Source organism: Geotrypetes seraphini, chromosome 3 (genome assembly GCF_902459505.1).
Source record: "Geotrypetes seraphini chromosome 3, aGeoSer1.1, whole genome shotgun sequence".
In the NCBI taxonomy this organism is placed as follows: domain Eukaryota; kingdom Metazoa; phylum Chordata; class Amphibia; order Gymnophiona; family Dermophiidae; genus Geotrypetes; species Geotrypetes seraphini.
In genome coordinates, this window is record NC_047086.1 from 411606881 (window position 1) to 411633683 (window position 26803).

Here is a 26803-nt window from a genome sequence, read left to right on the forward strand (position 1 = left end):
TGATGGGAGGTACAAATCAGAACATGCAAGTAAGCTTCTGTGAGATTGAGAGAGGTCAGAAATTCCCACAGCTGAATCACCAGAATGATAGATCTCAGGGTCTCCATGCAAAAAGACAGAACACGGCTGTTACATTGGCTGCTGATGGAAGCACGTGTGAAGTTTAAGTTTGGATGTTTCTGCTTTAAGGTACTGTTCGGTTTAGCCCCTAAATATATAACTGACCTTTTCTCCTTCCCAACCAACAGACATAAGAGAAGCTCACACCTGAACTTTATATCTCCACTGGCTAGAAGATGTAAATTCAAAAGTCATCATCAACATCTTCTCTCATATCAAGCAGCATTATGGGGTAAAGACATGGAACAATTACTTATGCTTGCTAATACTTATGGGGAATTCAGGAGACACCTAAAAACATATCTGTTCCTGAAGTACTTAGGCAGTTGATTTGTACAATCTTTCCCACAATAACCGATCTCTAGAGCCGCTATTCATTAGTTTTAACCTGCCAGTTCTACTCAATTTGTAGCATTTTAAATCATTATAAACTGCATAGAATTTCACGGTCCTGCGGTATATAAACTGTTTATTATTATTACTATTACCCATCAGTGAACTGTACTGGTCTGGAGAGGTGCTAAAGAACAGACTGACTGAATGAAATAATCCTCCCTAGTCAACAAACTCCATAGCCATGCCTTGCCATCGACTCTTAGGACCCATGACTCTTAGAACACAAGACAGCCATCAAGCTCGGCATCTTGCCTGCAGGAAGTGGCCAGAATGGGTCAAAAGTAGCTTTTCATAAACAGGAATTTCTTAACCACTATACATTTACCAATGAATTGTTCAATGCTTGTAATAAAATAAACCAAAAGGTCAACATAAAAAATATTCAGGTCTTAATTCCGGGTTGTTCATCATGGATAGTGAAAAGAGGCAGAAAACTCAGCAGTGTGAACAGAAGATGCATTTCTTTAGATATAACATAACATAAAAATGTATTTCTATACCGCAGTACCTTAGGAGTTCTATGTGGTTTACAAAAGAAAATTGAAACAGTGACAATAAAAACATTACAAAAATGTCTTAAATAAGTAGGCTTTCAATCATTTCCTGAATGGCTGGTAAGGACAGAGCTAACTAACAGATTTACAAACTCTTTATCACAAGAAGCTGCCTGAAAAGACAGGAGTCTTTGAAAATAACTCTTGTATAAATGGAAAAGCAAACAAATTTCAATTATGTCTTGGGCGTTGTGAATTAATGAATAAATAATCAGGTGCTAAACCATGTAAGACTTTATAGCATATACTGTACAAGCAAACTGGTAATTAGACTGAAAATTAATCGGACTGCCATAAAGAGTGAAACATAAGAACTGCTATCTCCGGATCAGACCTTCGGTCCATCAAGTCCGGCGATCCGCACACGCGGAGGCCCTGCCAGGTGTACACCTGGCGTAATTTATAGTCCACCATATCTTTATATGCCTCTCTTAAGGAGATATGCATCTAGTTTGCTCTTGAAGCCTAGGACGGTCGATTCCGCAATAATCTCCTCTGGGAGGGCATTCCAGGCGTCAACCACCAAAGAATTCATTCCATCTCTCCGCTATGCCTTATCCTCCCTGAGCATCCAACAGTCCCCCGGATTCCCTCACAGGTTTTCTGCTTTGTTACTATTTGGCAAGTTGTTCTTCCTATTCTTTACCAATGTTTTGCATCTAACTTGCCAGTGCTTATGTCTGATCTGCGTGCATGATAGAGAAAGCGGATTGTGGCATTTTGTACAGACTGCAGTCTTTTCAAGATGAATACCCTTTTGTTCTACTCACCTGTATACTAGGGCAAGAATAAACTGTACAGTGGCCACCTTCCCAGTCACCAAATCCTTGAACAAAGGACTCAGGGATCTAAATATTGCTCTGCACTCCTCCCTCCTCCTCACCTGTACACCAGCGCAAGAATATTCAGCATGGTAGCCACATCTGGGTGGTCATGGCCTGAGGTTTTCTCCAGGTCTTCCAAAGCCTGTTTACATAAGGGCACAGCCACCTCATAACGTCCCTGCGACGCATACTGTATCACTAGGTTATGTAGAGTGCGCAGCCGTGCTGGGATCTCATATCCTCCCTGCTGGGCTGCAACAGCAGCAGCACTGTTGTGCTGACGAGGCACTGAAAAGCAAAACATAAGAACCCTTAGAAATAAATCTGATCAGTTTGCATGCTGGAGGATTATGTCATGATGTCAGTGAAAAGTTTCTTTACTTCCTTGGCTGTGCTCCTCCTCCTCATTTGGAAACAGATCATCCAATGTCTCTTTAGTTGAATCCCCTTCTTTCTCCTCCTGAAGTATACAAATAAGATATCAATGAAAGAACAGATTAGATCATTCTGCATGCTTTTGCAGTCATGGAGGTCTTGTTTGAAAGCCCTTTGCATACTCAAAGCAGATGCATTCATTAGTATGTCTGGAAAAAGAATTTAGTGCGTGTAAAATCAATTCAAGAGACAAAGTCAATTCGCACATGTAAAAAAATGACCAAAAATCTGGAGATGAATCAAAACAACATGTTTCAGACCCAGTTCTCGAGGCAGGCTGCATTTTCACAAGGGAAAGGTGGCATGCAATTTCCCCTTTTCAAATGAGCTGCCATTAAAATCATCTACAAGAAAAAAAAAGTATGATCATGTCACGCCACTATTTCAAGACACCCACTGGCTTCCCATATCTCATCAGATAACAGAGAAAATCCTGCTTACTTTTCAAGCAAGATCTGAACATACTCTGGCATTCATCGATCGCCTGCTAATACAAAGAAAATATTCTCTCAATCCCTTCGATTTGTCATATAGTTGACACCACCACCCGGAAAACTGCACCGAGCTTATGGAACATCCTACCTTATTACCTTAGAAAGTTAAAATCCAACCTTAAGACATTTCTCTTGAAAGATGCCTTCACCATTCGAAAACTTAGCCCATTCTCCCCTCCTTCCATGTCGCCCTCTTTTTTGGTTAACTAGAATCCCCTCCCTCCTTGTATTTGTCCACCCAATTAGTAATTTTGCTTTAAACTTCTTTTTTAACTTTGTATGGACACCGCTTAGACCGATAGGCGGTATATTAAAATAAAATTAAACTTGAAACTTTGAATATTATCTGACAGCAACCCCTTGCAGGGGTTTCAAAACACTCCCATTAATATCAAGAATACATATTAGTTGAAAGGGAATTCTCATCTGGTGAATGAAGACCATAGTGAGATCCTTAACAGTGCAGGTATTTTTTAAAAAAATATTTATTAAATCTCATAAGTGCTTCATTCATTTATTTGGTTTTATATTCTGTCCTCCCAGAAGAGCTCAGAATGGGTTACCAGCTTACATACATAATACAGCATATTTAGTGATGACAAAACATGGTATGGCGAGACATAGCTTAGCAAGCATAGTATAACACGACTTGGCAAAAATGGTAAGGCAAGCATAGCATGATAAAACCTAGCATGGTAGACATGGAACGGCAAACGCTGCCTAGCAGACATAGCATGAGATATTGTAGTATTGAAGACATAGTATGGCAAATATAGTGTGGAAGATACGACATATAGTATGAGAGAAATAATGACAGTATGGTAAAGTGTGACAAAACATGGCCTGCTCAGACATAGTACACAGTGGAGGCTATATATTATATCACTGGAGGGAACTTGGTACAGTATAGTATTCTATGATGGGCAATATAAAGTGTGACGGTACAGTGGAACGAAGCACCTCAGCGTTTGAGACTTGAGACAGTGAAGGGTCGGTGTCCTTTTTCATAAAGTCTGGGAAATGTGGGTTGGAATAAGGTAGAAACATGATGGCAGATAAAGGCCAAATGGTCCATCTAGCCTGCCCATCCGCAGTAACCATTATCTCTTCCTCTCTCTAAGAGATCCCACGTGCCTATCCCAGACTTTCTTGAATTCAGACACAGTCTCTATCTCCACCACGTCTTCTGAGAGACAGTTCCACGCATCTACCACCCTTTCTGTAAAAAAGTATTTCCTTAAATTACTCCAGAACTTATCACCTCTTAACTTCATCCTATGCCCTCTAATTGCAGAGTTTCCTTTCAAATTAAAGAGACTTGACTCCTGCGCATTTACATTACATAGATTTTTAAACGCCTCTATCATATCTCCCCTCTTCTACCTTTCCTCCAAAGTATGCAGATTGAGATGAAGACCACATACCATTTTAGTAGCCTTCCTCTTCTAGACTGACTCTATCCTTTTTATATCTTTTTGAAGGTGCGGCCTCCAGAATTGTACACAATATTCTAAATGAGATCTCACCAAAGTCTTATACAGAGGTAGCAATACCTCCTTTTTCCTACTAGCCACACCTCTCCCTATGAAACATAGCATCCTTCTTGCTTTCGCCGTCACCTTTTCAACCTGTTTGGCCACCTTAAGATCATCACATACAATCACACCCAAGTCCCACTCTTCTGTCGTGCACAAAAGCTCTTCACTCCCTAATCTGTACCGTTCCCTCGGGTTTATGCAGCCTTGCATTTCTTAGCATTAAATTTTAGCTGCCAAATTTCAGTCCATTCTTCAAGCTTCACCAGCTCTTTCTTCATGTTATTCACACCATCAAGCATGTCTACTCTATTGCAGATTTTGGTATCATCCAAAAAGAGGCAAAGCTTACCCGACAACCCTTCAGCAATATTGTTTATAAAAATGTTACAAAGAACAGGCCCAAGAACAGAACCTTGAGGCACACCACTAGTAACATCCCTTTCCTCAGAGCGATCTCCATTGATCACTACCCTCTGTCGCCTTCCACTCAACCAGTTCTTGACCCAGCCCATCACTTTGGGACCCATCCCGAGGGTACTCAGTTTATTTATTAGACGTCTGTGTGGAACACTGTCAAAGGCTTTGCTAAAATCTAAATACACCACATCTAGTGCACATTCTCTCTGTCACTCAGTCAAAGAAATTGATCAGATTTGTCTGACAAGACCTACCTCTAGTGAATCCATGTTGCCTCCGGTCATGTAATCTACAGGAGAGACACTACTAGGACTACAGGGACCAGATGGGCTACACCTGACTAGAAGAGGGAAGAACGTCCTTGGACACCGACTGGCACGCCTACTTCACAAGGCTTTAAACTAGGTATGTTGGGGGAGGGTACAAGCACAAACAACCTATCTGACGAGCTATGCCATCAATACTTTTCTGAGACTGGGGTAAACAAACACCACAATTCTGGGTCTGGGACTGGGACGAGTAAACACATTTCTAAGTATGGAGCGAGTACACACATTTCTAAGTCTAAGGTAGGTTTACATTGTAATTCTGGGTCTAGGGAGGATACACACATTGCAAGCTGTTCTGAAAGAATTAAGGTAGCTCAAACAGGTATTCCACCACAGGGTACGAACACTTTCAAACAAAGGGTAGGTACACATTGCTATACTGGGTCTAGGGAAGGTACACAAACTCCAAGTTCCACACGAAAGACTTCTCAGGAAACTACAAAGCCATGGCATAGAGGGGGATATACAAAGATGGATAGGCAAATGGCTGGAAAACCGAAAGCAGAGAGTGGGCATAAATGGGAAGTTCTCCGACTGGGAGAAAGTGACTAGTGGTGTACCCCAGGGCTCGGTACTTGGGCCGATCCTTTTTAATATTTATATCAATGATCTGGAGGAAGGAACATCCAGTGAGATCATCAAGTTTGCAGACGATACAAAACTATGCCGGGCGATCAGATCGCATGAGGATAGAGAGAAACTCCAGAGCGACTTGTGTCGGTTAGAAACATGGGCGGAGAAATGGCAGATGAAGTTCAATGTGGAGAAATGCAAGGTAATGCATTTAGGCAATAAGAATAAGGAATACGAGTATACAATGTCAGGTGCAACTCTGGGGAAGAGTGAACAAGAAAAGGACCTGGGTGTACTGATAGATAGGACCCTGAAGCCGTCGGCACAATGCGCGGCAGCGGCAAAGAAGGCAAATAGAATGTTGGGCATGATAAAGAAAGGAATCTCGAGTAGATCGGAGAAAGTTATAATGCCGCTTTATAGGGCAATGGTCAGACCACACTTGGAATACTGCATCCAACATTGGTCTCCCTACCTAAAGAAGGATATAAAACTGCTGGAGAGGGTGCAGAGACGAGCAACTAAACTGGTGAAGGGTATGGAAAAACTGGAATACGAGGACAGACTTATAACACTAGGATTATTCTCCCTTGAGAAAAGGAGACTGCGTGGGGATATGATCGAGACCTTCAAAATACTGAAAGGAATCGACAAATAGAGCAGAGAAGATTATTTACATTGTCCAATTTGACACGGACTAGAGGACATGTAATGAAGCTAAGGGGGGACAGGTTCAGGACTAATGTCAGGAAGTTCTGCTTCACTCAGAGAGTGGTTGACACCTGGAATGCCCTCCCAGATGAGATTATTGCGGAATCGACCGTCCTAGGCTTCAAGAGCAAACTAGATGCATATCTCCTTAAGAGAGGCATGTAAGGATATGGTGGACTATAAATTACGACAGGTGTACACCTGGCAGGGCCTCCGCGTGTGCGGATCGCCGGACTTGATGGACCGAAGGTCTGATCCGGAGATGGCATTTCTTATGTTCTTATGTTCTTATGTACTGAAAAGGTCCATGCAGCTCAAGCAGGAACAGCCCCAGGGAGGCATAGCAAACATACTACATGGAAGGCTATGTACGTCAATGCCCATAGTCTGGGCAACAAGATCCTGGAACTTGAGACTGAAATGAGAAAAGCTGACCTGGATGTGGTGGTGATAACTGAGACCTGGCTCACTGACTCCCACGGGTGGGACATGGTGATACCAGGATACAACCTTCTTCGCCAAGACAGGGAGGGCAGAATGGGAGGAGGTGTAGCAATATACACTAAGGATGATATTAAAGTCACCAGAATCACAGATATCAGGTACACAGGGGAATCCCTTTGGGTAAATTTGGCCAGGGGGAATGACAAATGCCTGTATCTTGGCATAGTATACAGACCCCCCAAGGCAACAGGATGACATAGATATAGAATTAATAGGTGACATAGAGAATATCACCTTACGTGGGGATACAGTGTTATTAGGAGACTTCAATATGCCTGATGTGGATTGGACCACACTTTCCTCTGCATCAAGAAGCAGCAGGAGACTATTGAACTCTATGAAGGGAGTTAAACTGAGGCAACTGGTATTGGAGCCAACAAGGGAACAGGCAATACTGGACCTATTGCTTACCAATGGCGAAAGTGTCACTGAGGTCTCAGTGGGAGATAAGTTGGCCTCCAGCGACCACAACATGATATAGTTCAAACTCAGGAAGGGTTTCGCCAAAACTAACACATCGACCAGGGTCCTTAGCTTCAAGAACGCCAACTTTGAGGGTATGGGGGATTTCATCCATCAAGCACTACAAAACCGAGCAGGAACAGATAACGTAGAGGAATTGTGGTCGACTCTGAAAACTACCATTCAGGAGGCGACCAATCGCTATATAAAATCAGTGAGTAAACGGCGCAGGAACAATAAGCCACAATGGTTCTCAGCGGAGATCTCAGACCTCATAAAAGAGAAGAAAAAGCATTCATCTCCTACAAACATACAGGATCTCAGGACTCTAGAGAAGTCTATTTGACTAGGGCAAGAGCTGTCAAAACAGCAGTTAGAGAGGCCAAATTCCGAATGGAGGAAACTTTAGCAAAGAACATCAAGAAGGGCGATAAATCCTTCTTCAGGTATATTAGCGACAGAAACCGCAGCACAAGCGGGATAGTACGCCTTAGGAAACCAGACGGGAACTTTGTAGAAGCAGACTCGGAAAAAGCTGAATTGTTAAATGAATACTTCTGTTCGGTCTTCACCCGCGAGGCGCCGGGTTCCGGCCCTCAGCTACAGAAAAAGGATGGCCCGTTTAGTAATTTCAAGTTTACAACAAGCAGTGTCTACTGTGAGCTGACTAAACTCAAGGTTAACAAAGCAATGGGGCCAGACAACCTACACCCCAGGGTGCTCAGGGAGTTAGGGGACGTCCTGACGGAACCACTATCCGCTCTCTTCAATCTCTCCCTTAGTATAGGTAGAGTCCCGTTGGACTGGAAAACGGCTAACGTCATTCCACTCCACAAAAAAGGTTGCAGAACAGAGGCTGAGAACTACAGACCAGTGAGTCTCACATCTATAGTGAGCAAACTAATGGAAACCCTAATCAAACACCAATTGGATAAGATCCTGGATGAGGAGAATCTATGGGATCCCCGTCAACATGGATTTACCAAGGGGAGATCCTGCCAATCCAACTTGATCAGCTTCTTTGACTGAGTGACGGGGAAGCTTGATATTGGAGAGTCCTTGGACATTGTATACTTGGATTTCAGCAAGGCATTTGATAGTGTCCCACACCGCAGGTTGTTGTGCAAAATGAGTTCTATAGGATTAGGTGACACTTTGACAAAATGGGTTGGGGACTGGCTTGGTGGTAGGCTTCAGATGGTGGTGGTGAACGGCACCCCCTCCGTAACGACGGCAGTGATCAGCGGGGTGCCACAGGGCCTGATCCTTTTCAATATCTTTATAAGGGACCTGGCTGAGGGGCTTCGCGGTAAAATAACGTTATTCGCCGATGACGCCAAACTGTGTAATATAACAAGCAAGAGCACAACGGACAATATGAAATACGATCTACTCCTATTGGAGCGATGGTCAAAGACCTGGCAACTGAGTTTTAATGCCAAGAAATGCAAAGTCATGCACCTTGGCAATCAAAATCCATGCGAGACTTACACCCTAAATGGCGAGATCCTAGCAAGGACGGTTGCAGTACGGGACCTAGGGATGATCATCAGTGAAGACATGAAGACTGCCAATCAAGTGGAGCGGGCTTCATCTAAGGCTAGGCAGATCATAGGATGTATACGTAGGAGTTTTGTCAGCCGTAAGCCTGAAGTCATTATGCCGTTGTATAGATCTATGGTAAGGCCCCATCTGGAATATTGCGTGCAATTCTGGAGGCCTCATTATCGCAAGGATGTACTGAGGCTTGAGTCAGTCCAGCGAATGGCCACCCGGATGGTCTCGAGACTCAAGGATCTCCCGTACGAGGAACGGCTGGACAAATTACGGCTATACTCACTCGAGGAACGCAGAGAGAGGGGAGACATGATCGAGACGTTCAAATACCTCACGGGCCGTATCGAGGTAGAAGAAGATATCTTCTTCTTCAAAGGTCCGACGGCAACAAGAGGACATCCATGGAAATTCAGGGGGGGGAAATTGCACGGAGACACCAGGAAATACTTTTTCACCGAAAGAGTGGTTGATCGCTGGAATAGACTTCCACTTCAGGTGATCGAGGCAAGCAGCGTGCCTGATTTTAAGAAGAAATGGGATCGTCACGTGGGATCTCTGCACAGAGTTAAACAGGGGAGGGTTATTAGGGTGGGCAGACTAGATGGGCTGCGGCCCTTATCTGCCGTCTTTTTCTATGTTTCTATGATTCCATAAACTTGAGCATTCTCTGTTTTAAAAGTGTTTCCATTAATTTGCTTACCACAGAAGTCAGACTTACTGGCCTGTAATTCCCTACTTCTTCCTTACTTCCACTTTTGTGGAGGGACCACATCCACCCTTCGCCAGTCCTCTAGAACCACTCCTGACTCTAGAGACTTGTTGAAAAGTTCAGTTAGCGGAGCTACTAGAACTTCCCTAAGTTCCTTCAGCACCCTAGGATGTACACCATCCAGCCACATTGCTTTGTTTACCTTTATTTTAGCTAGCTCTTCACAAACACAACCCTCTGAAAATCGATCAGGGTCTATTACTCCTCCATCCCTATTCACGTTTGTCTTATGCAGTCCCACTCCCAGCACTTCAGCCGTGAACACAGAACAGAAATATTTGTTAAGCAATTCGGCCTTTTCTTTATCAGCTTCTACATATTCCTCCCCTTCACCTTTGAGTCTCACAATGCCACTTTTGCATTTCTTCCTATCACTAATATATCTAAAAAATGTCTTGTCTTCCCGTTTTACCTTGTCAGCTATTTTCTCTTCCATTTGCATCTTTGCTTTCCTGACTACAAGACCAGCCTCTCTTAACTTTTCCAGATATTTTTGCCTGTCATCCTCTTTCTGCAATCTTTAGTAGTTTATGAAAGCTAACCTTTTATTCCTTACCTTCTCAGCTACTACTTTTGAGAACCAAAGCAGCCTTCTTTACCTCTTACTTTTACTTATTTGCCTCACAAAAAGGTTTGTCACCCTTACAATCGCTCCTTTCAGTTTTGTCCACTGCATTTCCACTCCTTCCAGACGTTCCTATCCAGACAATAATTCATTGACATAAACCCTCAACTGAACAAATTAGTTTTTTTTAAAGTCTAGAACCTTTGCTTTTGAATGAGTTCTCTCTATATCCATCTTAATATTAAACCGTACCATGCAGTGATCACTGGATGCCAGATGATCACCCACTGTAACATCAGAAACTTTCCCTGTTTATAAGCACTAAGTCCAGTATGACCCCATCCCATGTGGGTTCCATTACCAACTGCTGGAACAGTTCTTCTTGTAGATTTTTATTTATTTATTTAATTTGATTTCTATCCCGTCCTCCCAGTTGCTCAGAACGGGTTACAAGCAAACATTCACAGTGGAATACATTTGGACAGTACAAATACTATGCAGCAACTTAAGTATAGGTTAAGAATGGAGAAGTGGGTCCAGGAGGAAGGGGGAATTTTAGGGGGTGGTGGGGGTTGATTGTGGTTGGAATTTTAGTTGAAGATGAGGGTCTTTACAGATTTCAGGAAGGTCATCAATGAGTTCTTTAATCTGATTTGCGGGGGGAGTTGGTTCCAGAGTTGGGGGATAAAGTGGCTGTAGGAGCGTTTGCGGACAGTTTCCAGAATCTCCCTACTTCTAGAAGACCCTGCAATAGGGATACCCCAATCAACATCCAGCATGTTAAAATCATCTATTAGCAAGACTTCCCCTTTTTTAGATATATTCTGAATGTCTACTATTAAATCTCTATCTACTTGTTCCGTCTTGTGAAGGAGGCTTGTAGATCACACCAATGTAAATATATTCACCATTCCCTCTTTCCAAATTGATCCACAGTGCCTCTTCCTTGCCCTGCAGATCCTGCAATTGTGTGGCTTTAATATGTTCTTTTAACATATAACGCTACTCCTCCTTCTTTTCTTCCTACCCTGTCTTTCTTGAACAGATACTACTTGGGAGATATGGTCAGAGAGCAAAAGGTCACTGTCAAGGATCACCCCTAGGCTGTGTACTTTGTCTTTGGCCATCAGGGTAGCTGATTCCCAAGAGATCAATGGACAAGCGAGTTCGGGGTCACATCTCCATAATGAGAGGAACTTGGTTTTCACTGCGTTTAGTTGCAGCTTGTTTTGGTTAAACATAGAAACATAGAAACATAGAAAAAGCGGCAGAAAAGGGCTATTGCCCACCAAGTCTGCCCATTCCAAGTATCCCCCCCCTGAGTTTACTCCCTTAAAGATCCCACGTGAGTATCCCATTTTTTCTTAAAATCTGTTACGCTACTGGCCTTTATCACCTGGGGTGGGAGTCTGTTCCAATGGTCCACCACTCTCTCGGTGAAGAAGTACTTCCTGGGATCGCCATGAAACTTCCCTCCCCTGATTTTCAGCGGATGCCCTCTGGTGGTTGAGGGTCCCATGATCCAGAAGATATCATCTTCTGACTCGATGCGTCCCGTGATGTACTTATACGTTTCAATCATATCTCCCCGTTCTCTTCTTTCCTCAAGTGAGTACAGCCGCAACTTCTTTAGTCTTTCTTCATACGTGAGATCCTTGAGCCCCATGACCATCCTGGTGGCCGTTCGCTGAACCGACTCGATCCTCAGCACGTCCTTTCGGTAGTGTGGGCTCCAAAACTGCACACAGTACTCTAAATGAGGCCTCACCATGGCTCTGTACAACGGCATCATAACCTCAGGTCTCCTGCTGACAAAACCTCTACTGGTTCATCCAGCTTTTTTATTTCTGAGACGCAGTTGTGTAATTTGGAGATTTGAGCATCTCGGTTTAAGCCTAGCAGTAGGTACATTTGTATTCATCAGCAAATGAGTAGATCTTTGTTTGGTATTTTAAGCCGATGTCTATCACCAGTCTGATATAGAGGTTGAAAAGCAGAGGGGACAGGAGGGCGCCTTGCAATACTTACATTACATTAGGGATTTCTATTCTGCCATTACCTTGCAGTTCAAGGCGGATTAGAAAAGAATTATCCAAGATGTATTACAACAAGAACTTACAAAAAAAAAAAAATTGATCATTTTCAAAAAGAGTGAGAAATGGATAAGGTTATTTGTTTGGGGTAGTTGGCTTTAGTGAGAGGTGGAGTTTGAGACTTGCGGTATTATTTCTTTTTTCAGAGTTTTCTTGAAGAGTATGGTCTTTATTTCTTTTCTAAAAGTCTTGTAGTCGAGGGATGCCGTCAGTAGATTGGCGATTTGGTTGTCTAGTTTGGCTGCTTGAGTGGCCAGGAGGCCATCATATAGTTTTTTCCGTTTGACCTCCTTAATTGGGGGGTATGAGAATGGGGTGTGAGTTTTCCTATGTCTGGTTGCGGTGTTGTGGATGAGGCGGTTATTCAGGTAGTTTGGACTGTCTCCGTATAAAGTCTTAAATAGTAGGCAATAGAATTTCAATTGTATTCTTGCTGGGATCGGAAGCCCGTGCAATTGGAGATATGCTTCTGTAATGTGATCATGTTTCTTTAATGAGTAGATGAGTCTTAGTGCTGTGTTTTGGATAGTTTGTAGTTGTTTTGTTATGGTTGTAGGGCATGAGAGGTAGAGGATATTACAGTAGTCAAGTAGGCTTAGTATTAAGGACTGAACTATGAGCTGGAATTGAGTTTTCTCGAAGAATTTCCGAATTTGTCTTAAGTTTCTCATGACTAAGAATGACTTTTGTATTGCTTTATTGATTTGCGGTTGCATGGTGCAGCATCTGTCGATAGTTATTCCTAGCAGCATATTTTATTGGTTTAGATTGCAATAGAATAGATTTTAGTAGGTTGCTTTGGGTCCTAAGGCTCAGGAATGATGAGAACCACTGGAGGGCTAGATCGTTGATTCCAATATGAGAGTCTGGCAAGGAAGCAGGGGTGATCGATGGTATCAAAGACAGCACTGAGGTCTATAAGGACCAGTAGCCCATCATGTCCTTTGTCTAGTATGTTCCAGCAATCGATAATGTCCGCTAAAACAGTTTTTGTGCTATGGATTTTCTGAATCCAGATTGATAAGGGGAGAGGGTGTTCTGTCTGTTGATGAAAGCCTGGAGTTGCGATAGTAGTTTTTTCAAGGATCTTGGAGATGAGGGGAAGTTTGGAGACTGGTCTGTAATTGCTGGGTTCATTCAAATCCAGGGTTGTTGTTTTTTAAGATCAGCCTGATGATTGCTGATTTCCAGCTTTACATTACCGTTCCTGATTGCAGGGAGGAATTTATTAGAGGTAGGATCAATTTGATTAAGGTGGGGGCACGTGATGCCGGGTGTGTGAACGGACGTGCCTCTCTGTAGCTCCGGGTCGCGCCAACATATCCCGCTCTTAAATCTGCTTTTAGCCGGCTGGCGCAGTGCCTAAACATACAGCCCTGAATGGTCCCGCTGTGCTGGATGCGATTCGCTACGATTTTTCAGTAAGGGACGAGTTGATGGCAGCGAAATCGGCTAGAACTGCGAGGGACAAGCTGAAAGGATCTGACATAAAGATGGCGGACTGCCACGAGGCGCCGGCCTTTACCCTGAAGGCAGCGGCGGTTCAGGAGCTGACGTGATTGCTCACTTTAGTAATGGAGGACAAGCTGGCTACCATACATACCTTCATGGAGAGTATTAAAGAAAGCCTTGACTCCCAGGCTGGTAGGCTGCAGAGGGCTGAGGATCGCGCCGCTCAGCAGGAAGACACAGTGGCTAACCACGAGGAACGCCTGCGCACGTTGGAATCTGAAAATAAGACCTTGCTGGAGTGCCTCAAGGACCAGAAGAACAGGGGCCGGCGCAATAATCTAAGGTTTGTGGGGATCCCCAATTCTGTCCGGGATGTGGACCTTCGGCGCTGGCTGGAGGAGTGGCTGCCTAAGGCTGTTGCCCTGTCTGACACACTGGTGCCGTTTTTCATTGAACACGCACACAGATTGGGAGCCCGTCGAGACGAGGAGACTAGACCCTGGCTGTAGAGAATGACACGGTGAAAAAATTGGTCCCCGTCACCGCCCCGTCCCCGTCTCACCATCCCCGTCACCGCCCCGTCCCCGTCTCACCATCCCCGTCACCGCCCCGTCCCCGTCTCACCATCCTCTTCACCGCCCCGTCACCGCCACTGCCACCCCATTCACCGCCCCGTCACCGCCACTGCAATCCCATTCACTTTTCTTTATTTACGTATAAAGGAAACATTCTTTAAAACTTTAAAACTTAGTTAAATATTAGTTAATAACTATACAAAAACAAAACACGCAGAGAAAAAATTAATTAATATAAATTCCCTGACTTCCCTGCACTGTCCCCCCTTGAAGGTCTGTCCCCATCCTGAAAGCCTGATGCCCCCCCCCCGACGTCCGATACATCCCTCCCCCCGAAGGACCACCGACTCCCCAACAATATCGGGCCAGGAGGGAGCCCAAATCCTCCTGGCCACGGCGACCCCCTAACCCCACCCCGCACTACATTACGGGCAGGAGGGATCCCAGGCCCTCCTGCCCTCGACGCAAACCCCCCTCCCCCCAACGACCGCCCCCCCCAAGAACCTCCGACCGCCCCCCCAGCCGACCCGCGATCCCCCTGGCGACCCCCACGACCCCCCCACCCCCCTTCCCCGTACCTTTGGTAGTTGGCCGGACAGACGGGAGCCAAACCCGCCTGTCCGGCAGGCAGCCAACGAAGGAATGAGGCCGGATTGGCCCATCCATCCTAAAGCTCCGCCTACTGGTGGGGCCTAAGGCGCGTGGGCCAATCAGAATAGGCCCTGGAGCCTTAGGTCCCACCTGGGGGCGCGGCCTGAGGCACATGGTCGGGTTGGGCCCATGTGCCTCAGGCCGCGCCCCCAGGTGGGACCTAAGGCTCCAGGGCCTATTCTGATTGGCCCACGCGCCTTAGGCCCCACCAGTAGGCGGAGCTTTAGGATGGATGGGCCAATCCGGCCTCATTCCTTCGTTGGCTGCCTGCCGGACAGGCGGGTTTGGCTCCCGTCTGTCCGGCCAACTACCAAAGGTACGGGGAAGGGGGGTGGGGGGGTCGTGGGGGTCGCCAGGGGGATCGCGGGTCGGCTGGGGGGGCGGTCGGAGGTTCTTGGGGGGGGCGGTCGTTGGGGGGGAGGGGGGTTTGCGTCGAGGGCAGGAGGGCCTGGGATCCCTCCTGCCCATAATGTAGTGCGGGGTGGGGTTAGGGGGTCGCCGTGGCCAGGAGGGTTTGGGCTCCCTTCTGGCCCGATATTGTCGGGAAGTCGGCGGTCCTTCGGGGTGGGGGTGCGAGTGGTCCTGCCGGGGGGGGGGGATGTATCGGACGTCGGGGAGTCGGCCGGGCAAGAGGGCTTGGGCTCCCTCTTGCTCCGATCGCGGGTGCGGGTGGGAGCGCGTGCGAGCGGTCGTTCGGGGTGGGGGTGCGAGCGGTCCTGCTGGGGGGGTGAATCGGGCGTCGGGCGGGGTGGGAACTGTTTTAAAACTTTTGTATACCATGCGTGAAAATACGGTAAATAGCGGTTCCTAGAAGGGGGTACATTGGCCCGCGGGGACAAACCTGTTCACCGTTTCCGCGGTCGGTGAATGGCCTTGTCCCCGTCACCGCAGCGACTGCTAGTTTTCTTCCCCGTTTTCGGCGGTGACCCGCGGCTTAAATGCGGTGGCCGCGGGTAAACCGTCACCGTGTCATTCTCTACCTGGCTGGTCATTGCCCAGTTTTATAATTATGCAGTGAAGGAGAGAGTGCTGGCTGCCTACCGACGAGGAAAAGACTTGAACCTGCAAATAGAGGGGCACAAGGTTCTTATCTTTCAAGATTTTTCACCTCAGGTCTCGTCTCGACGCCGGGCCATGGCGCCCCATTGTAGTGAGCTCTTCAAGCGCAGCATCCGATTTTCCCTCTTGTATCCAGCTCGGGCCCGAGTGACTTACAATAATGCTACCACTTTTTATGATACTCCGGTTGCGTTGGAGGGCTTCATCAAATCGCTTCCTGCTGTGGTTCGTGGGGACCGAGGAGTCTCTTGAATAGTGGTGGATCCGTTTCTGCACCGGTCCCAGGATCAGCCCCCCTTTTGCCCAGTTGTTCTGTTCCATTTTGGGTGCGTTGGTTGTTGAGGGGCTGTTGATGTGCGATACCTGCAGTATACCGAGTTTTGCCACTTTGCACTGCCGGGGGTTGAGCCCGGGGGTGACTCTTCCGGCATCTTGTGCAGGGTGCCTGCCTGCTGGAGATGTCTGCTCTCGGGGTCTGGACCTTTGTTTGGATGCAACGAGTCAGCGGCTGCTCCTTGACTGTAATCGGCTCTTTTGTTATGGCTGAGCTGCCTCGCACACCAGGACTCCTGTTATCTTGCTCTGGAAGTCTTGTTCCCGGCGAGTTCTGATTGACCTTCCTCAGTTGCATCTCAGAGGCACGCTGGTTTTATGGCCTTTGTCAGGTCCTCTGCTTCATTTTCTGCTGGGCTATCTGTTTGTATGCCTTGTGCTGTTACTTTTTGAGTTTGCATATATGGACTCTTGCTACCAATATATTTGCTCCTGTTATCTGTGTATGGGCCATGCTTCTTTGGGCAGGGGTGGAGGCCTAGTTGGGCTGGTCTATTACACTCAGTGGGGCGACCCGGGGCTACCTGCTGGTTTGTTCTAAGGGTTGGGAATAGCGGGGACTTTCCTTGCTGTGAATGAGTTTCTGGTCCGTTGGGGAGGGGGGGGAGAGCGTTTGGGTGTTTGTGAACTGTGTGGTTGTATGTATGGGTTTGTATGTTTGCTTTCTCTGCTGGAGGGATGTTTGAAGTTGGGGCTTTTCCTTGTCTCTGTTTCTCCATCTGCAGTGGTGTCCCTTGCCTTGGGTGGGATTTAGCTGGGACATCCCACCTCTGTATTATTGTAGGATGCATATTTGGTTATTGTTGATGTGCACTTTTCGATGATATGACTCAATTGAAATGTGAAATCCACTTAATGTAGATGGGATCCACTCCCCCATCAAACGTACCAAAATCCTAGCCTATCTTAAGAGGGAACGCACTGACATTGCCTTTCTGCAAGAGACATACTTGACCCCTCTAGAACATGATAAACTACGCAGGGAGTGGGTGGGTGTGGTGGGCCACACTTCCTTCACAACTCGGAGATGCGGGGTGGCTATACTCATACACAAAAACATACCCTTCCACACTCACCGTCAGATTGCTGATCCCAATGGGCGGTATATTATCATGATTGGGGAACTGTGGGGGAAACCTCTGGTTTTGTGTAATGTCTATGCCCCTAACTTGTATACTCATGCCTTTTTCACAACATTGGTGGGCCACCTTGCTCTGCTTTTGCCCCAGCAGATTATCATGGGTGGTGATTTCAATTTTGTAGCTCACCCTCAATGGGACCATAAGCCAGCTAAACCGGTACTGATGGGACACTTCACTAAAGGGGTGCACTTTCTCATGAAGGAATTGGGATTGCTGGATTCTTGGCATACCATGCACCCAGATGAACATGATTTCTCCTTCTATTCCCACCCCCACTCGACTTACTCTCGCATTGACTACATCCTTATATCTGCTTCTTTCTTTCCCTACCTGACGGCCGCCAGCATCTCCGTGCCTCTCGTTTCTGACCACGCTCTTCTGGGCCTTGCCCTACAGTTTGGCTCCCAAGCAGCGGGCCACATTTGGTGTATGTCAACCCATCTCTTCACAGATGCTTCCTTTCGTGAGTTCTTTCAGAGGAGATGGGATGATTTCGCTCAAACTAATTCAGTGGAGGATGCAGGCCCAGTTGTTTATTGGGAGGCTGCCAAGGTGGTCATGCGGGGGCACATTCTTGCTTATTCTGCTTCCTTGAAAAAACGACGTGATGCGGAGCTTCTTGCTTTGTCCAAGGATCTTGCTGCTTATTGGACTTTTCATATTTCTCGTTTCGATGATGCTACGAAACAGGCCATGGGTATCCTTAAAGCTAAAATTAACCTTCTGTTGGATCAACGAGCTAGCCGTAATATCTACTGTTATAAATATAAACTACATCGGTGGGGTGATAAAACAGGTCGGATGTTAGCTAATTTAGTGCGACCTCACAGAGCATGGCATACTATTACTTCTATCAAAGACAAACAGGGAGCTGCTCATGTTACCCATCAGGCTATTACGCAACAATTTGTGCAATTCTACTCCGACCTTTATGCTGCTCAACCTTTTGATGTGGCGGCTAGCGACCAGTTCTTCCAGGGCATCTCTCTTCCTTCATTGTCGGCTGATCAACGTGCCGCTCTTAATGGCCCCATTACAGGTGAGGAGTTGCAGGTGGCCATCAAGAAACTTAAACTAGCCAAAACACCAGGACCTGATGGTCTGGGCCCTGAGTTTTATAAACTTTTGGATCCTTCGGCTTTATTTTCTTTAGGGAATTATTTTATGGGACTTCGTACTACTACTCCCCCAGGGGACTCCCATAATAGTGCACACATCATCATTCTCCCCAAGCCTGGGCGTCCGCTTGATGCCTTGGGGTCTTATAGGCCTATATCCCTTTTAAACCAGGATATCAAGCTTTTGGCCAGAATTCTTGCGGCGCGACTTAACAAATTTTTGCCTTCTCTCATTCACGAGGACCATGTGGGCTTTGTACTGGGCAGGCATGCATCCATGAATCTTTTGGGGAGAGGTACGCGGCAGGGTTGTCCCCTTTCGCCGCTTCTCTTTCTTCTCTCTGTAGAACCTTTGGCTGCTCGTATCCGTCAAGACACCCAGTTGGAGGGCCTTCGGGTGGGCAGCCAGGAATACCGCATTAGTATGTTCGCTGATGATATGCTTCTCTATGTTAATCGTGCCGACCGGACCATGCCCGTCTTAATGTCCATCATTCAGTCTTTTGGCGCTTTTTCGGGCCTCAAAATTAATTTCGATAAGACGGAAGCCCTTTTGTTAGGAAACTCGCCGGTGGAACCTTGGTGTCAGGGCCTGGGAGTCGGCATCGCTCCTGGGAAGCTGAAATATTTAGGTATCATGCTCTATCGTGATCCCTGTAAGCTGTACGATGCCAATATCACTGCTACTATTGGACGGATTAAAACCCTTTGTCTTAAATGGCACTCGCTCTCCCTTTCCTTGCTGGGCTGCGCAGCGCTCGTGAAAATGGTGTTATTTCCGAAGCTGCTATATATGTTGCAAACAATTCCTGTATGGATCTCTGTTGTTTGCAATTCTATGACCATCTTGATATGTAACCACTTGTAATCTCTGTCTAACCAATGTGAACCGCCTAGAACTCTTCGGGATATGGCGGTATAAAAAAATAAAGTTATTATTATTATTATTATCTCACGCACGGACGAGCGCTCTTATGGAGGGGAAAGGTGGCCCGCATCAATGCTCTTAAACTGTCACAGAGTCGAGCTGGGGGGGGCTAGGATTACCTGCTCTTCGTGTATATAATGTTGCAGCGCTTCTCCGATGGATTCATGAACACCTGGTATCTTCACGTTGTTACTTTCCGGCAGCCTTGCTTGAGGATTGCTGTTTACCCTGGTCTTTTTCCTCCTTCCTTCATGGGGCAGGGGGAGGGGGGTCTGGTACTCCTGCTTTTCCATTCCGCCTTCCTTTTCGTAGAGCGTGGCGTTGGTGGCGTTTGCAGCAGGGTAGGTTGCCTACTGTTTCCCCTTTTCTTTCTTTCCTTCGTAACCCTGAGATGGATAACCTGGACATTACAGCCATTTACCTTGTGGACGACTACCTTGTGTATGCTGGAAACTACAGACATTTTAATACATATTTTCTCACAGTCTAAAACAGCCTTTCTTTATAAGTTAATCAGATGGAACAGCCTGTACTTTGCTATCTGTGAACATATATATCCTTTGAAATGCTAACCCAGCTGACCTCTGCTACAAAGTTTTTGTCTCCATTCCCTGCTGGGAGGATACTTCTCTAAGGCTCTGCTGAGCTGTTATCAGTGCTGTATGACTTCACAGATGCAAGGCACCCTGGATAGCCATAAACCATTTATAATGAGCAACATCCTCTGCAGAAGACGTAGGCGACTGATACCAAGACAGAACTTTTAAAAGAACATGCTGGACATTTGCCTATGGGAACCAGGTGCAGCTGGGCTGCTGGAAGGTCACCCTTGCATCTTTATTTCTACTTTCAGCATCCTAAACCACAAATCAGCCTCAGCAAGGTGATAAGGAAGAAGTTCATGAAGTGCCCTCTGTTTCTGGACTGCCCGGGCCCCTCTCGTTGGAGGGAGTGAGAGAGGCGTGGACTGAGAGGAGGAATAGTTAGGTATACATTTTTTGTATCAATAGGGGGTCTTGACCAGAATTCGGGGATGTACTTTTTGGAACAAAGGAAGAATTTCTCTGTATAAAAAACATGTGCATCACAGATAGGGCCAGAGAGATTCACTTACTTATGCTACGGGGAACTGCTAGCCACCTGCTAAGCATATGGGTGAAGTTCTTCTCTCCGTTGCATATTCTGAACTGACAATATATCTCTTTCTTTCTGCTATGTTTGCTGCTATAATTTTGTAAGCCATTATACTAACAATAAACAAATATTGTCTGTTTTGGAAGATACAATGCCGTCTTGTAGTTATTCCAATGAGGTAAACAAAGCAGCTTTTATTTCAGTGGTGACCCCGACATGATCATGCTTGGGTTTCACACGCTTGCGTGATTAACGGATTTTATTTTTTAAGGTGTTCCGGTGAACTCCACAGAAAAACACGTTCAGGGGCCGTTTGGCCCTGGACGGATGGTGCTCCCGGGTGAGACGGAGTTTTGGGGGGGGGGCCGGTTATGGCAGGGACTGGGGGCCACATCGTGGTCTACCTTTTGTGCCGTATGGACTCCAAAACTCCACAAAATATATTTCTAGTCACCCAGAGACCGTACGGAATTAATACTGTACAAACTGTAACTACAACCTTTTATTTTAATTTTTATATATTAGACGTCAGGCTAGTGATAGGGAAAGACAGTTGACATTGTACATTTGTATATATATACTGTATATATATATATATATATATATATATAAGGAGAAAGAATAGGGTTGAGTCAAGATCTGGATTGAGATTTTTTTTCTGTGCACCCTGCAATTTATGCATCTGAGACGTGCTAGGGGCACGAAGCGAGAGTGAGTCATTATTTGCGTTTCCATTGTCCTGTGAAGGGCATGGCCAGAGATGGACAAAGCAAAAGATTTCTGTTGAATGTGGGTGGCTCAAGCTCTGGAAAAGCTCTTAGAGAAGATCCTGCAGTGATAATGACAGTGTGTTCAGTATTAAGAGAAAAGTTTAGTGTGGAAAAACAAAAAACAATTGGCTATGTCAAATTTTGAAATTAGTAGGAGCATTGCATGCAGAACTAAGGAAGCTAGAAATGTTTTCCTGTTGAAAAACAAAGGGCATTGCAAAGAGGTGAAAATTCTGCCCATGAGACCCCTTAAAGTATTTAAGTTAGGAAAAAACTAATTTAAGACGATGCCTTAAACAGAGATGGGAAGTGGCATGGAGGCTAAAATTGTAGCTTAGGAGTGTCCTGTATAGTAAAGATTGTCCCGTACAGTGAAGATACATTTTATGGACGGTGTGGCCAGCCGACTGCAAATGTACATTCTATAATCTGTTTTTGTTTGCTGCCTGTATATCTCTATATTTGCTTAGCTAGCGTTATGAAGCTACAGCATTAGGTATATATATGTTAATATTTTTTTTAAAAACCAAAACAACAAAGATTAGATTCTGGCAAAGAGACGGATTACTTTTCCCGGTTTAGAGCTTAGAAGGCTCACTCCCAGTGTGCCGGTTGACTTCACAGATCATTCCAGACTTCCTGTACTGAAAAGCAAACGTAGTTTGTATACCTTGGAAAATTGTGGAGCAATAGGAGTTAGGGAAAATTGTTTTCTTTCCGGTGTATTTTTCATTAAGCTGCCCGTTACCTTTATATTGTACACTGCTTAGAAACCTGATTAAGCAGTTTAAAAAGTCTTTTATTTAACTTGAAACTTGATTAATGGGTTTTAGAGAGTTTGTATGAGCCCATATTCCAGATGTGTTACTGTGGAAATAGCCCGTTTGAACTAAGGACATGGAGATCTTTGTAATATGGTGCTTTAATGAGTAACACAGGGTTCAACGTAATTAGCAACCAGACTTCACTGTTTTTGTATGTGTAATCTATTTGCCTATGTCATAATTCCATAGGAATCTTATCTTGCTTCCCGCTTTACGCTAGAGACTGCGAGCAAGTGTGGGGAAAAGAGGAAAAAGTTTACTTATGCCCTAGTATTTAATTTATGCTTGAACCGAGGTGGCAAGCACATTGTAGAGGCAGAGGGATTGCACTGGATAGTTTTAAGTAGATAACTATAACTATGATAGAATATCCCACGTCTATAAATGACTTAGTATTTTAAATTCTGTTTTTTATGGATTTACAGTTACACTGTAAATCGGTGCCTTTATCTTGCTTTCAGTAAGAGGGGAAAAACAAACAAGCTAACCCCTCACAGGGGACAATTGTTGTATTACGTTGGGAAAAGAATTGAAAACAGTGGTATACATTATTTTAAACTGAATGGGTCTAGAGATAATAATGAAAGTGTTTTCAAACAAATGACAGATTATTTCTGTTTCCCCTATGGCCAGCATTTCTTTCTTTCTTTCTTTTATTTTATTATTATTTTTTTTTTTTTGGCTGTCCCTCTTTTTCTTCCTACAAGAGGGGGGAATACATAGCGTACATAGTCCTGCTTTTAATCATGAGATGTAACATCTCAACCCTGCCAGTTATGGTAGGCTTGCAGAAGATGATACAATACAATGCAATCTTTATTTGGGTAATTATGGAGAATCAATGTTAACTGAGTTTGAATACTAATAAAACAAAACACTTAGCTAGCTAGACCTGTGGTTGTGGGAGCCAAGAACTACTTTTCTGATCTACATAAACTATTTCTGACTTCCTAGTTTTAGGATATCTTTTGACTTTAGGAGACATTATAATTTGTTTATACAGCTGTGGGTGAGTGGCTTTTACTATGTTTAATTCTGGGTTTGTAGAGGTTTTTTGTAATTTTGTAATTCTTTATTGTTTTCCTCACCCTTATTTTTATTGTTGTCAGAGGCTTTGTATTTGGAATTTAATCAGCTTTTTGCCATACTTTCCAAATTGATAAAAGAAAAAATATCTGGGGACACCAGACAAGATACAGAGAACGAGAAATTGGTGATGTTGAGAAATTACCCGGGGAGATGGAAAAAGCATTTAGGTTGGAAACCTGGGAAAGGTTGGTAAAGCAAGACAGTTGCAGACTGGATAGCGTAAGTTGATAAACAGGGTAAAATGCATGTGGATCTAGACAGAATTAAGAATGTGAGTTTCGCACTGATGAACGAGAATAAGGACTGTGATTTTAGACATATAATTTTGTCAAGCTCGAAGGAACTAGTGCGTGCAGTGGATTTGTTACAGGAAGTGAGTAATTTAAAGAGAGTTGAGCCAGATAGTTTACGTGTTCTCGCAGTTGTAAAAGTGTGTCTGCTCCATCAGTTTGTCAGACATGTGGGGTTTGTGTTGGGCAAATCCCTGCCTTTTTATCCCTGTGTTGGGGAATTTAAAATACAAGACTAACAATGATAGAGGTTAAGTATCCATATTTTTCTGAAAATTGAAATATTTGATTAACATGGGCTTGATAACATTGATAACGGATGGATTGAGAATAATTCTTTTGTGCTAACAGTCTCCCTTGCTTTCCCGTATTGTGTCTTTATACTGGTGTTCTTTATGAATTCTTTCTTCCCATGCTCGTTTGTATAAAGTGTTATTATCAATCAGATTCTAAATACAATTGGAAACAGAAATACATTAAAATAAACTTGGTAGTTCAAACTCCAGAGGAAGGGGGCAGTTATTAATGTCAGGACAGTGCAGACTGAAGAAGCCACATCTAGCCTGCCCCTAACCTCTGCACAGCAGTGCCCACTTCTCAGAGTGTAGCGGGACCCAGGTAGCAGGACAAGGGTTCCAGGTCTGAAGGGAACATGGCTAAGTGACCTCATGGGTGGTGTCAAGTTCAAATGTCTCTTCTTTGTCTTCGCAGTCATACATACAGAGCTGTTCTGGACCTGTTACATAGAACCTTTTTCTGCCCCAGAGGAGGAAAATGTTATGCTTTCAGTAACCTTGAAATGACCTTGCACTTAACAATTTAACATGTTTTCTTTTTTCCCCTTAGACTTGACATTGCAATACTTCAGAATACCTCCATATTTAACATTGTACACTGTATCTTACTTTACCTAGTAAGTTTTGCTTATTTTTAAAGATTGAATCCCTGTCTACATTATCTCTCCTATCCTATGAATGACATAGGCACCGAGTCAGAGTGATCAACTTCTTACATTTTCTCTTTCAGCAGTTCCAGTAACCATTTCGATGCCTTTCATGATTCTGTGATTCTTATACCATGTGTTCTACAGCAATTTACTTTGCCAATGTGTGCACACAATTATTCAAGACCCCAACTCATCAGGACGCCTGTAAACAACATTGGAAACTGTAGAAACATGGATGACTAACCACAAACTGAAGCTGAACACGGATAAAACCAAATTCCTACTGCTAGAAAAAGACAAAGAACCAACCTTAACTGAATTGGTGGCAAATGCAATCAAATACCCAATACAGTCCTCGCTCAAAATTCTAGGAGTAATGATAGACAGGTGCTGCACAATGCAGATACATACCAACAAAACTATCCAAAAAGCTTTCTTCACCATGCGCAACCTGCGGAAAATAAGAAAATTCTTTGACAAAGTACAATACAGGATCATAGTCCAATCACTTGTGCTAGGACTTGTAGACTACTGCAACATCCTTTATCTACCATGTCCCACCAAATTGATTAAACAACTACAGACAGTACAGAACACAGCTCTCAGACTCATCTATTCGCTAGGAAAATATGATCACATCACCAATGCCTATCTAGACTCTCACTGGCTACCGATACGAGCAAGAACCCAATTCAAACTATACTGTCTACTATTCAAAGTACTAAACGGAACTGCACCTATCTACCTAAACAACCGCCTACACCGAAACCTTTCATCCAGAATAAGAACCCAGATCCCGTTCACCTACCCCCTACTCAAAGGCACTAGACGCAAAAAACTATATGACAACCTACTTGCTACACAGGCAGCGAAACTTGACCCCACCATCTCCAAGCTGCTGATCACAACTACTGACTATAAAGTGTTCCGAAAAGATATCAAAACCATACTATTCAAAAAACACATCCCAACAACCTAATCTCCCCTCATTTCCTATCCCTACCGCACTTTCCTTGCAATTCCTCCCTTTCAGGCAACATCTAATCAAGTCTCTATGACGATACTTCAATACATACTGTGACAGGGATCTGGCTAGTCCTAATAAAGCCCGGGGAAAAGCCCAGGGAAAAGAGCAGGGAAGCATTAATAATGTGCCAGGGACTAAGGAGAAGAAATATCCTGAGTATAGGGAAAATCCTGAGCACAAGGTTAAGAGGGAGCCTGTCCCTTTAAAAACTCACAGAGCTCAGGCTGGAATGGGAAGGACAGGGCTCTTTAAGGAATTAGCTAAAGCTGCTGTGAGGGGGCGTGGTTATGTGCCGAGTCTCCCTTTTTCTGAAGCTCCCTCGTCAGTGAGAGGGGAGGGACAGCTGGGACTGGAAGCTCAGGGGAAGCTGAGAAGGAACCCAGCTACAGCAGCTAACTTTTGGCCAGCCTTGGAAAGTTCTCACCAGGATAAGGAAATGCAAAACCTTGAGACACTATCTGAGGTTTGTGACATGGACTGGTTAGAGAATAATGCTATGTCTTCTGAGGAAGAACACCCTATGGAATGGGAATAGGTTTAGGAAAGCCTGAATGTCCTTCTTCCTTGGTGAAAGGGTTTTTTTTGTTTCTTCCTTTTTGAGTTTTATGTTTTGTGAAGGATTTTGTATCCGTGTTTCAAGCTGGGCTGGAAGCTGCTGAATTTACTTTTGTGTTAGATGAGTGGTACAGTGGCCACACCTGTGGGAGCCCAAGTCCCTCTGCTCCTAGTAAAAGGGAACTGCCACTCAAATCTACCAGAAGCCTAACTATTAGCAAGGCAGGTAGGGTTCTAGCACTGCTTGGGGAAATAACACCTAACATGAACTGTATTTTAGGTTCTTAATTTGTGAACTTGAATTGGCCAGCACTGAGGGTGCAGTGAAAAGAACTGGCACATGAGAGAAAGAAAGCAGAACAAGAGAAAATTGGAATGTTTTGGGTTTTTACTTTGAATGCCAAATTTTGACCTTTTTTGTTTGAAACTTTCCTTATGGATAAATAAAAGTAATATATTTGGACAAAACCGGCCAGTGTGGTGTGCAGTTTATGGAGGCACCAGGCCGCTGTGATCCACCACGGTTACGCTCGCGCCAAGACTGGGATTCTGGGAAGTTACTAGGCCTC

The 26803-nt window shown here is 44.7% G+C and overlaps 1 protein-coding gene across 2 annotated transcripts in view; it reads right to left on the reverse strand.

Annotated features, from left to right (window-relative positions):
* KLC4 (kinesin light chain 4) overlaps positions 1-26803 on the reverse strand; it is a 370771-nt gene that overhangs the window by 242427 nt on the left and 101541 nt on the right. For both annotated transcript variants that reach the window (XM_033937472.1, XM_033937471.1), the window contains exons 4-5: positions 2276-2354; positions 1954-2182 (exon numbers count right to left, since the gene is read on the reverse strand). In XM_033937472.1, the coding sequence (XP_033793363.1) occupies positions 1954-2182; positions 2276-2354 (308 nt within the window). The remainder of the gene's footprint in view (positions 1-1953; positions 2183-2275; positions 2355-26803) is intronic.